The sequence below is a fragment of the Rhodamnia argentea genome, chromosome 10 (genome assembly GCF_020921035.1).
Source record: "Rhodamnia argentea isolate NSW1041297 chromosome 10, ASM2092103v1, whole genome shotgun sequence".
Taxonomy (NCBI): domain Eukaryota; kingdom Viridiplantae; phylum Streptophyta; class Magnoliopsida; order Myrtales; family Myrtaceae; genus Rhodamnia; species Rhodamnia argentea.
Genome location: NC_063159.1, coordinates 4,227,560 through 4,239,381, shown reverse-complemented (window position 1 = coordinate 4,239,381; position 11,822 = coordinate 4,227,560). Strand labels below are relative to the sequence as shown.

Here is an 11,822-nt window from a genome sequence, read left to right as displayed (position 1 = left end):
CAAATAATTTTGAGAACGATCCAAATATTTTTCGTTTATTTATTTTTATACGTAATACAAGCGATCATTTTTAGAAATTTATCTTTTCAAATCACTTATTCTTCGTGAAGCAAATCGCATCTTAACTTTTGAAATTAAGCGACATGAGATATTGCAACAAATATCACGTGCTCGATTGGAAAATACTCGAGTTGTTTGACGTGGCGCTACCACGAGCGATGCTGACATTCACGTGCAAAAAATAGAAGAAAAGGTAAAAAGAAAGCGAATAGATTCAGTTTCGCGTTTTTCCCATGACTGGCCGTAGATTCCTGCACTAAAATCGGGAGGTTGAGCAAATACCGATAAATCACGGGGCGAATCTACAAATAATATACATTACGAGGGCTTGGTGGCAATTACCCAAAAGTAGCGAAACTACAAAGGCTCTTTTAACGTGAGCTACATATGGAATGAGATCACTGCCTTCGTTCTCTCCTCTTCCTCTTCCTCTCCTCGTGCGTGTAGGAACGACGGCCCTCTTCCGGTCGACGCCGTGACTGAGCCGGCCTCATTCTCCGTTCGAAATCGAGGTGTGTCCATGGCCTCTCTCTCTCTGTTAGTTTTTCTCTGTTCTTTACCTGCTTCGAATCCGTCGCGGGATTTTCGCGACGTGGAACCGCTTCCGTTCTTACGTCGCTAATGTCTGGAAGCCGTGATTTTCTGATGTTTCGACGGCGGCGGCGTCCACGTGCGGATGTTCTCTGTTGTCGGTTTTACTCATTTGAGTGCGAGAGTGTGGATTTGGTAATTTTTGAGCTTGTCGCCGAAGAATGCTCGGGTTGTTTGCGCGTGTCTGCAAATATTTGGAGTTTGGTTTGCGGCTGGTCGCCAACTTATCTGAAAAGCGGTGGTGAAATCTCGAGCGAGTGTTACAGTAGCCGATCGTCTGAAAGTTCTCGACTTTTTTGGTTTTTGGTCATTCCTGAATCGGTCTGTGAGACGGATTCGACCCCGAAACATGTTGAATTTAAGGTATTGAGGAATCCCATGATGCGATCTTCATGAACATGGGTGTTTATAGTGCATAAAATAGAGTAAACAAAAGATTGTTTTGAATTGGGAGGATCTGATTAATTAATATATTATTCTTTGTTCGGAGGATACGATTATTTAATTGATTATTCTTTGTTCTTCCTCTGTGGATGATAAAGTTAGAGTGGCGCCTGTTTAGGAATGTGCTTGTCTCGTCCCTGTCGGCTACTCATTCCTGGGTGAGATTCGAAACAAGTGCCATGATTGACGTTGAAAGATACCACACGCACTAGTCTCATGAAATATTTCTTGGCTTATCGGAATAGAAGTATCATTCTACTAATGACTGGGCACTGTTCGATCAGAAATGATTGATTCTAGAGTCCTGACATGATCTGTTTTAGATTGACCTGCTTACCCCGAGATGTTGACTTGCTGAGTTTTCGGGTGATTCTTTTGAAGTTACATAGGGGATTGAGAGTTTGATGGATATCATGGCCGAAGAGGATGTATACACTAAAGACGGGACGGTGAACATCCGTCGTGATCCTGCTGACAAGACGAAAACTGGAAACTGGAAGGCGTGCCGCTTTATCCTGGGTATGGTTAAATGGTTTAGAGGCGCTGTTTGTCCGTCTGTAACATTCCATTTATTGAACTCGGTTGTTGGATTCCTCTTCTGTCAGGAACTGAATGACATTGAGAGGGTTATATTCTAACAAATATTATTCTATCAGGAAACGAATGTTGTGAAAGGTTGGCCTACTATGGCATGGGCACCAATTTGGTGAACTATCTCCAAAAACGCCTAAACCAGGGTAATGTTGCTGCATCAAATAATGTTACCAATTGGTCAGGGACCTGCTATATTACTCCGCTGATCGGAGCCTTTCTAGCGGATTCATATTTGGGACGATATTGGACAATAGCCAGCTTTTCAATGGTTTACGTTCTGGTAAGCATGGCCAAGAACATGAATGCAATTGTGAGTGTTCTCAGATGACTGCACTACAAATTGGATGCATTTCGATGCATGCCTGTCTCTGTCTCAAAATCAAATTGACAATTATGATAACAATTAGATGTTCATGAAAATTTCTCCTGCCCAAAGAAGACCGCAGAGATTTTATTAGCAAAAGAAAAAAACGACTCTAAGATTTGGTATAGGTCCTGCAGTTAAAAGAAAAAAGAATCTGACATTGAAGATTTACTCCTAATTCACTCTTTATAGACTATGATGGCTTTTCTTCTCTTCCTTCTAGTTGTATCAAGGTCAATTGAAATGGTGTCTGTGATGGTGTCATTTGGTCGAGCATCTTTGCTCCTTTGAATGAGAGAATAACATGGAATCGAGTTCAGATGGACGGCGAGATTGTTTGTGAGACTTGTATAGATGATGAAAGCTGAGATATGTGAAGCATCTTGACAAAGAGTTTTGTAAAGATGACCTTCTAACTCTTCTGCAGGGGATGACGCTGTTAACGTTATCTGCTTCTGTTCCTGGACTAAAGCCTTCCTGTGAAAATGGTGAGTGCCATGCTACGACATCCCAAACTGCAGCATGCTTTGTGGCACTGTATTTGATTGCTCTTGGCACCGGTGGAATCAAGCCTTGTGTTTCATCCTTTGGTGCCGATCAATTTGATGAAATGGATGAAGCTGAGAGGAAAAAGAAGAGTTCGTTCTTTAATTGGTTTTACTTGTCAATCAACATCGGCGCACTTATTGCATCCTCGGTCTTGGTGTGGATTCAAATGAATGTTGGTTGGGGATGGGGATTTGGAATCCCAGCAGTTGCAATGGCCATTGCTATTGTATTTTTCTTCTCCGGTAGCCGGTTGTACAGGATACAGAAACCTGGAGGCAGTCCCCTCACAAGGATTGCTCAGGTAATGGCCGCATCCTTCAGAAAAATGAAGGTAGAAGTTCCAGCTGACAAGACTCATCTCTATGAGACAGCAGATGCAGAATGCAATATCAAAGGAAGTCGCAAACTTGAGCACACAGACGAGTTGCAGTAAGTGTCTAACTCCCCTGATCTTATTAGGTTCAAAATATTTCGAAGAGTTTGTACACATCATCATTTATTTATGCCAGATTTACCGATGGTCTGTGTTAGGGTATGTTTCCAAAACCTTCAAGCTTGGCGAGCAGGTTAAATTCCTAATTGATTTGGATAGTTACTTGTAGAGAAATGTCCTTACGAATATAATGGATTCCACTAGTCATTCGCTGTTGTTTTGCATCTTGCTGTCTCCTATCACATATAGAAGCAAAGATCTCTGTTCTTTAGTACGTTCCACATTTTACAATTTGATGCTCCTTTTCCGATACCATAGGTAGCATGAGAAGCAGTTTGGCTCATCTCCCATGAAAAAGGTTGTGATGTGTTTGTGACTTATGCTTCTGGGCTCGCTTTTACCACCCAATTATGCCTTGCAATTACAATGCGGAACTATCGCTCGGCATTTTAATTTGTAGTAGAACGAAACAGTCGGTTTTAGCAGGCTTATAACATGCTGACCATCGTTTAACTGCAGATTCTTTGACAAGGCTGCTGTCGAGATCCCAACCGATAACATAAAGGGGAACACAGATCCCTGGCGTCTTTGCACAGTCACACAAGTGGAGGAACTTAAATCAATCATCAGGTTGCTTCCAGTATGGGCATCTGGAATAGTCTTTGCGACCGTGTACAGCCAGATGAGCACGATGTTTGTTCTTCAAGGAAACACTTTGGACCAGCACATGGGGCCAAACTTCAAGATCCCATCGGCTTCCCTCTCTCTCTTTGACACCGTGAGTGTCATCTTCTGGGCTCCTGTGTATGACCGAATTATCGTCTCCTATGCCAGGAAATTCACTGGCAAGGAACGCGGGTTCACTCAGCTGCAGCGGATGGGCATCGGCCTCGTGATTTCTATCTTCGCCATGGTTGTTGCGGGGATTTTGGAAGTCATTCGTCTTGCCATTGTCAAGAAGAACAACTACTACGATCTCGAGTACATCCCCATGTCGATCTTCTGGCAGGTCCCTCAGTACTTTCTCGTCGGGTGTGCCGAGGTTTTCACTTTTATCGGGCAGTTGGAGTTTTTCTATGACCAGGCCCCGGATGCAATGAGAAGCTTGTGCTCTGCGCTCTCTCTTACCACCGTGGCATTGGGAAATTACCTGAGCACTTTGCTTGTGACCATCGTGACAAAAGTGACCACCCGAAACGGGAAGCTTGGATGGATTCCTGATAATCTGAACAGGGGCCATCTCGACTATTTCTACTGGCTCTTGGCGATCCTGAGCCTGCTTAACTTCTTGGTTTATCTCTGGATTGCAAAGCGTTTTACCTACAAGAAAGCGACGGGGGTTGCCCATTGACAGAGGCCAGTTTCTCTGATGCTGCACAATTTGGTTGTTTATCTTCCCTGCTTTGAAGTTACATGGTGATGTGCGTGCTTGTAGTTTGTAAATATATTGATTCACTTGGTGTCTTTTGGAAAGCAAGTTGTTGAATCTTCTATTAGATTCTGCCTTTTCCTTCTCTGACAACCTATAAGATTACTTTCTCTTGGACATTGTTCATAACTCGGTTGCTCAATTGTCGATCAAACTTCGCTGACGCTTTTGCTTGGAGGTAATGGAGCTCGTAGTGGTAATGCATCGTGATTCTGGCTCCTACTCCGTTTCCTAACGCGGTATTTGGTAAGAGTACCCTACGTTAATAACGACTTCATCTATTGGCATGTTAGAAACTTATAGAATAATGACATAAGTGATCTCTGTAACCTCTACTCTGAAATGGAAAGTTGTCTTGGTACTTATTTGGTTCGATTGGTCTTTGAACTTTGTTTGTTACTCTTGGGGTTTTAGCCTATTTGGTTCGACGATCGAGTTCGGCACAATGACTAGCGATCAGAAATCGTACCTTCTGCTAATTAGGTTTCGAGGGTCTCTCTCTATTTATGTGAAATTAATCCGGTCAATCCCATTTGCCCAATTGATCAAATTTGAGGGAAGGACTAAGATCTAATGACATTATCATCGCTCACAAGGCAATTCACCATGTTTGCTAGTGAATATGTTAGGACTTCGCAAAGCATGAAAGAAGAGATAATGCGGCACCAGATTGAGAGGTCCAAAACAGTCCCAGAAAAATGACAAAAAGGAAGAGAAGTCCCTTCTCTTCATCTCCTCCTTTCTTCTTCCCCATTTTTCTACCGAAGAAAAAGACTCGAGAGATGATCGCCCTTAAAAACCTGCACACCTCCTTCTCCCCCGCCGACCCGCCCACCTTCCGTCACCCCAACCCCAAGAGGAAGCGCCCGACTCTCTCCCTGTGCAGATGCAGGCACGACGGCCCGTCCTCCTCCGACCCCGCTCCTCCTCCCCCCCGGCCGGAGGGAGACGCCCGGAAGCAAGAGCTGCTGGCCCGGATCGCGATGCTCCAGGCGCAGAAGGTCCGGCTCACCGACTACCTGGACGAGCGGTCGGCCTACCTGGCCCAGTTCGGCGAGGAGGCCGGCGCCGAGTTCGACAAGATCGGGGAGGACGCGCTCCGAGGCCTCGACGAAGCGGGTAACCGGGTCTGTTCATCTTCCTTGGTTCTCGGATCCGATTAGACTTGGACAAGAGAGTGCGATTGGCCGAAGTGGATAACATAAAAAAAAAAAAGGGGGGCATTTCGAAATTGGGTTTTCCTTTTCTAATGCTACCTTCCAATTTGGAATAGAAAAAACAAAACAAAACGCAATTTAATCATCAATACTAAATTGTTGCAGTTTACTTAATTTTATCATATTGCGCTTGGAATTAATTTATAGCTGTTGCATACTAAACTTTTGAGCCTAAAAATAAAAATAAAAGTGATAAGTAACGATCGCGATCATTCGTATGCTTCGACTTAAAAAGAAAAAAATATTTTGTACGAATGATATATCACGTGATAGCAACACCTAGTGCAGCCGGCCAATCATAACCGAGCACGTCGGCAGTTATGTTACGTCTCGTCACATATAATACTTTCTCCTTGGTTTGCCATTATTTCTTATTCTATAATGTTTGAACATAGTTGGGAATAAATCGTAGTACTTTCATAGTAGAGGATATAAAAGGAGATGATCGTTTTTCCACCGTTGTCGGTGATGAAAATTTTAGGGTGTGTTTGAATGGAATTTTACTGTTTTGCTTTTAGCTTGATTTAAATCTTGCGGCCGGCGCAGTTTGATGCTTTTCTGAATTTGAAACATCCGAAAATTTCACCATATAATAAATTTGGCACATAGATGAAGTCTTTGATAATCTTTCAAAACTTGAATAAAATTTTGTACTTTGGCGAAGCAAGAGATTGTTTTTTATTTTCCTTTAAAAATAAAAAATAGGGGGAGTCTACTTATGAAGAAAACCGTCGTCTTATTATTCAATTGGTAATCCCTTTTTCCTTTTTCCCTTTTTCCTATTATTGGCAGATATTGGAGAACATAGAGAGCCGAATGCAAGCATTTGAAGAATCCATGGAGGTCAACAGAATGGAGATCGAGGAGAGCGACAACAAGCTGGCGGAATTCGAGGGACGGGTCGAGGCAGGCCGCAACGAGGGCCTCTTCTTCAAGAGCCTCGCCCAGAAGAAGCCGGTCGAGAAGGCGAAAGCCAAGGAGGAGGCCAAGAAGATCCAGGACGTCACGAAACAGAGCGCCGGGTCGAGAACCCGAAGGAACATCTACCTCGTGCTCATCGGCATCGTGGTCGCGGGCATCGCCGATTCCTTCATCTCGTCCTCGTCCGATTGGAGAAAAGTCGCGGTCCTCGGGGCGATTCTAGTGGCTTTGATCACTCAGTTCGCATACGAGCAGGGGATGCTGTCGGAAACAGAGCAGATGGAGAAAGAGAGATCCAGTCGAGAAGATAAGTAAATTTTTTCCGACCTTTTTGTCCCTCCACGATCAAAATGTACATTCTTTTGCTCGTTCATGACTCTTGCGATAAACAGGATGATGCCATAGTTTGGTTTTGATTTGATATATGAAGTTCGTTCGTTCTTTCCTTCCCTTGACTAAGTATTCTGAAGAATAGGATGTTCTTAGGATCTGTCCGGGGGAAATGCTCTGCCCTGGTCGGAATTTACTTTCGCCTCGACAAATCTCAACAGTTGATGAAAAATCTCCTCGTTGAATCAATTGCTGAAATTTATTGAAGTGCGGGATAAATGATCGACGTCCTTCTCATGTAATTTTCATCAAATCGCGTAGCTTCCACAGAAAAGCTTCCCTTCATATTCTACGCATAGTCATCAATAGAATTCTGCTGTTACCTGTCAGAGTTATGGAAATTTTTCGGTGCCGGTAAATTTCAACAAGTGTTGAAAAGTGTCAAGAAGCTGTTGGTATTAGCAATAGCTAATGATTACATTTTAGGTAACTTGTTTGTTTGTTGCCAACATTTTTATCAAATCACGAACTCTTTGTGATAGTTTGCAAATTAGCAATCTTTGTTCTAACTTACAAATTTTTATTATCATAAATTACCAGCATTTCGAATTTAGAAACTCTTGTATAAAATTAAATTTACCAACATTGTCATATTAGGCTGCGTATGGTAACGTTTCTGTTCTCGGAGCAATTTTTGAAACAAAAACACTTTTTTCTGTTTCTATTCCCGGCAACGATTTTGGGAATAGAAACGCGTTTGGTAACTACATAAAGTTTCTATTCCCGAAAAAAAAAAAAGAAATGCGTTTGGTAATTGCAAAAAATTATTCCTAATTTTTTCATTTAATTAAGGGGATTATATATATTAAAATTAGGGAAAAAACCATGAAAAACCCCAAACTATATCACAAACTTTTATCCATGTGACACATTTACCCCAAACTTATACTAATGTGACACATTTACCCCAAACTTTATTTGTGACACTAAAAATCCTAAACTTGTATCCATGTGACACATTTACCTCAAAATTTAGAGCAAATATGTCACAAGCCTACAAGTTTGAAATTTTTTGTGTCACAAAAAGATAATTTGGGGTAAATATGTCACATTGATGTAAGTTCGAAATTTTTTGTGTCATAAAAAAAATGTTTTGGGTAAATATGTCACATGAATACAAGTTTGGAGGTTTTGGTGTCACAAGTAAAATTTTAGAGTAAATATGTCACATTGAGTATAGTTTAGGGTTTTTGGTGGTGTTTTCCCTTAAAATTAAGATGTCTTTATCTTTTTAACTTACTAAATAAAATTAAATCTCATTTGTTCAATTTACTAAATCAAATTAGACCAATATATGTATAATTAATTTATGCACGATTTATCAAATTACAATATGGATGAGATCAACTATAAAAAAAAACTGAAAGAGAAGACGAGTTGGAATTGAACAACGAGAACATTAAATATGTTTTCTATAGATAGGAAAAATTACAATTGTGAGTCACACATAAATGTTCCCAAGTAGTTAAAAATATGATGACCTTTAAACGGGGACCCCTCGAAAAATATTAATTGCATTTTGAGTGAAACCGGGGATTAAAATGAAAAATATTTGTACATTTAGGTCCTTTAATTTTTTCAAACATGAGGACTAAAATGAGATGCAGGGTATCAAAGTCTCATGTCATGACTCTAAAAGTAAAAAATTTTGGCTAAAATGATTTAAAATGAATTTTTTTAGTCAATTTAGGATTATGTTCAATGAAGAGGCATGTGGTCCCAAACTAAATTTTTAAAAATTTAAGAGGCAAAAATGAAAAGGGAATTAAAATAAAAACATGAACTATTTTTGCATTTTTCTGACCGCGAATACTATTTTTCCTAATTTTCAGCTATTTTTATAATTAAAATAAATCCGAAAATGTCAAAAATTACGAAAAATATTTTTTTATTCAAAATTGGTTCCTAAGACTAGGTCAAAGCTTTCAAGGTTGATTTTGTAATTTTATGAATTTTTTTTGGTATTTTTAATTACTTTTTTAAAAATAAAATGATAAAAAATCAAAGTGTCAACATTGTGCAAGAACAAAAGAGAAAAGAGTGTGTTAAAAAACAAAATTGTTCCCAATTGTTTCTAAAAAAATGTTCCAAATGTGTTTCTAAAAAGTGTTCTAAAAACACATAAGTAAGTTTTTTTTGTTTTTTGTTTCTGCTCCAAAAGTATTTCTGTTTTTCAAAAGTGCTCCCAAAACACTTTGGGAACCCTTTTTTACCATATGCGTTTTTGTTCTCAAACGGTTCAGAGAACACTTTAGGAACATAATTAATTTTTCCGAAGCGTTACCATACGCAGCTTACTAAACTAATTTTGGATTAGTGATTCTCATTTGAGTTAATTACCAACCTTTAATTGTTAGTTTTAGGCTATCGATTCTCCTTTGAATTATTACTAACTTTTTTTTTTAATCTATCTACTTTTCAATTGGGTTACCTAATTGGGAACAGAGTTGGTAAGTCACAAAATAAAGGTTGATAATCTTATATATTAAATGATAGATTTAAAATTTTGATAAGAAAGTTAAATAAAAATTGGTAAATGATTAGACAAGTTTTTTTTCCTCGCAAAAACTAAGAGAAGTTGGTAATTTGAAAAAGTAAAAGAACAGTTGGTAAGTAAGGTAAATTGTAACGACTTGGGCCCCACGCGTTTTCGCTGCGCAACCGTAATGGCTTGGGCCCCATGCGCTTCTGTTGCGCCACTTTGCAAGATATTGTCCGCTTTGGACACATAGTTCTCACGGTTTTGTTCCTCCAAGCGTCGCCCATACAACGCTCGAAAAAGGCCTCTTGCAAGTCTAAGGGGCACCCAAGTCCTTATAAACCTACCCAAGGCTCTCCTCCTAGGCGATGTGGGATGGGGATGTCACATAATCCCCCCTTAGCGGCACGGCGTCCCATCTGTACCCTCAACGACACTAGCGAGCGCCCGTTGTGGCCAACTATAACGGCTTGGGCCCCACGCGCTTTCGCTGCGCAACCGTAATGGCTTGGGCCCCACGCACTTCCGTTGCGCCACTTTGCAAGATATTGTCCGCTTTGGACACATAGTCCTCACGGTTTTGTTCCTTCGAGCGTCGCCCATACAACGCTCAGAAAAGGCCTCTTGCAAGTCTAAGGGGCACCCAAGTCCTTATAAACTTACCCAAAGCTCTCCTCCTATGCGATGTGGGACGGGGATATCACATAAATAGTTATAAATCAATAGAAAAATTAGTAAGTTTTTTAAAAAAAAGAAAATAAATATTGGAAGCAAGCTCAAATGAAAGTTGGTAATTTAAAACAAGTTGAAAAATTAATTTGATAAAATTTACTGAGTGATGAAAAGGTTGGTGATTTTATATACTTGTAAGTAAATTTAAAGGATTGCTAAGAAAGGTATATAAAAGTTACAAAAACCTATGAAAATATTATTTTTATAAGAAATAAAAGAATCTGGTAATTTAAACCCAAAGCCAAATGAATATTGATAAATAAGTTGAATAAGAGTTAAAATGGAAAAAGAGTCTAGCTAGATTGAGGAAAAGTTGGTAATCATTCTAATTGAGATTAATATTTCTTTTTTTTTCTAACATTCATTTGAGTTGCTTCCGAAAAATTCTTTGTTAATTTTGAATTTACTAATTTTCTATTGATTTTTTATATTTTTTAATGGTTTCTCCACCAGTTACCTATCGTCAACAATAGAAAGAGAAGAAAGGAATGTGTTAGAATATGTCCCGAATTTGAATTCGATCATAGTATGTTTCCTAGTTTTAGCGAGTTTCCTATTTTAGGTGGTTTTCTAAGTTGAATAGGTTTCTCGAAAGGGGTTTCCCATTGTGGTTACAAAAACCATGTTCATATTCTACTTGATTATTATACACATGAGAAAATAAGAGAAGTATTAGGGCTTCTCTTTGTGAGTTTTTTAAGTGACTTAGACATTGTGAGATCACGAGTTTTGCTTCGGGTGCATTCTACAAATGACAAAGACTTGAGAAATTGTAAACTCTATATTATTTGAATTCATAATAGATTTGGTGACGGTTGATGTGACCCCCCATGCCGTCACTTTTTAATGCTCTATGCTTTAATATGTTATTACATATAATAACTCGCCCGTGCAGAAGACTATACAATATAAGCCGGCCATACAGACATACAAGTGCTATCAAAGAACGCGGGCACTATGCCTAAAGAGCTTGGCCTTTCTCAGGTTTCACTACTAATTATGCACATGCTCATTCACTCATAACAAAACTCTTGTATTCATATAATTATACACCGTTAAACTTTTAGATATTCACAAAACTGTCACGACAAACAACTGGGAGGATCAAGAAGGCAAGATAACTACTCCCAATTCCATAATCTCTTCATCCATCGATATCACCTCTACATGTCCGCTCCTCGATACCACCACCGTCATTGGCTAGCTTCTGCGAAAAGCGGTAACAACTAAAGAATGAACCGAAACTCAGCAAGTAAGTACGTCTAGCTGAATGACTAAACTATCTAATAATTCATTCAATCCAGCAAAGACCCTCAAGCAATGGACACCAAGAATCACAATGACAAATACTACAAAGCACACACAATAGGTTACACTAATCAAACAGCGTTTCAAATCGATATTCAAACCCTAAAATCTTATATCCATTCCCTCAACATTCCCGACAACCTCTCATGTGTTCCAAGTTAAGGCGTCAACCCATCAATATTCAAGACAACCAGCTTACACCTACTAGTCAACGGATGTCCCGAGATACTTTTACTATCAACTAGGTTAAGTCTTCAAGCTAGAACACTTCTTTGAACCCCCTTATAGTACACACTGCCGAACACCATCAT

General features: G+C 39.6%; 2 protein-coding genes across 3 annotated transcripts; both read left to right on the top strand.

The window, feature by feature from the left end:
* The first annotated feature begins 456 nt into the window (after positions 1-456).
* Positions 457-4,593, top strand: LOC115745752 (protein NRT1/ PTR FAMILY 8.1-like). Of its 2 annotated transcripts, none has more exons than XM_030681318.1 (5): positions 457-572; positions 1,477-1,614; positions 1,752-1,969; positions 2,481-3,031; positions 3,555-4,593. In XM_030681318.1, the coding sequence occupies exons 2-5, from the start codon at positions 1,500-1,502 to the stop codon at positions 4,384-4,386; spliced, it is 1,716 nt and encodes a 571-aa protein (XP_030537178.1). In that variant the 5' UTR covers positions 457-572; positions 1,477-1,499; the 3' UTR covers positions 4,387-4,593. The 2 variants fall into 2 exon arrangements, with proteins under 2 accessions (XP_030537178.1, XP_030537180.1); XM_030681320.1 differs by having other exon boundaries at positions 460-583.
* Positions 4,594-5,162: 569 nt separating this feature from the next.
* LOC115745793 lies at positions 5,163-7,025 on the top strand. Its single transcript, XM_030681396.2, has 2 exons — positions 5,163-5,591; positions 6,474-7,025. Exons 1-2 carry the CDS (start codon positions 5,163-5,165, stop codon positions 6,915-6,917), a joined length of 873 nt encoding a protein of 290 aa, XP_030537256.1. The 3' UTR covers positions 6,918-7,025.
* The last annotated feature ends 4,797 nt before the right edge of the window (positions 7,026-11,822 follow it).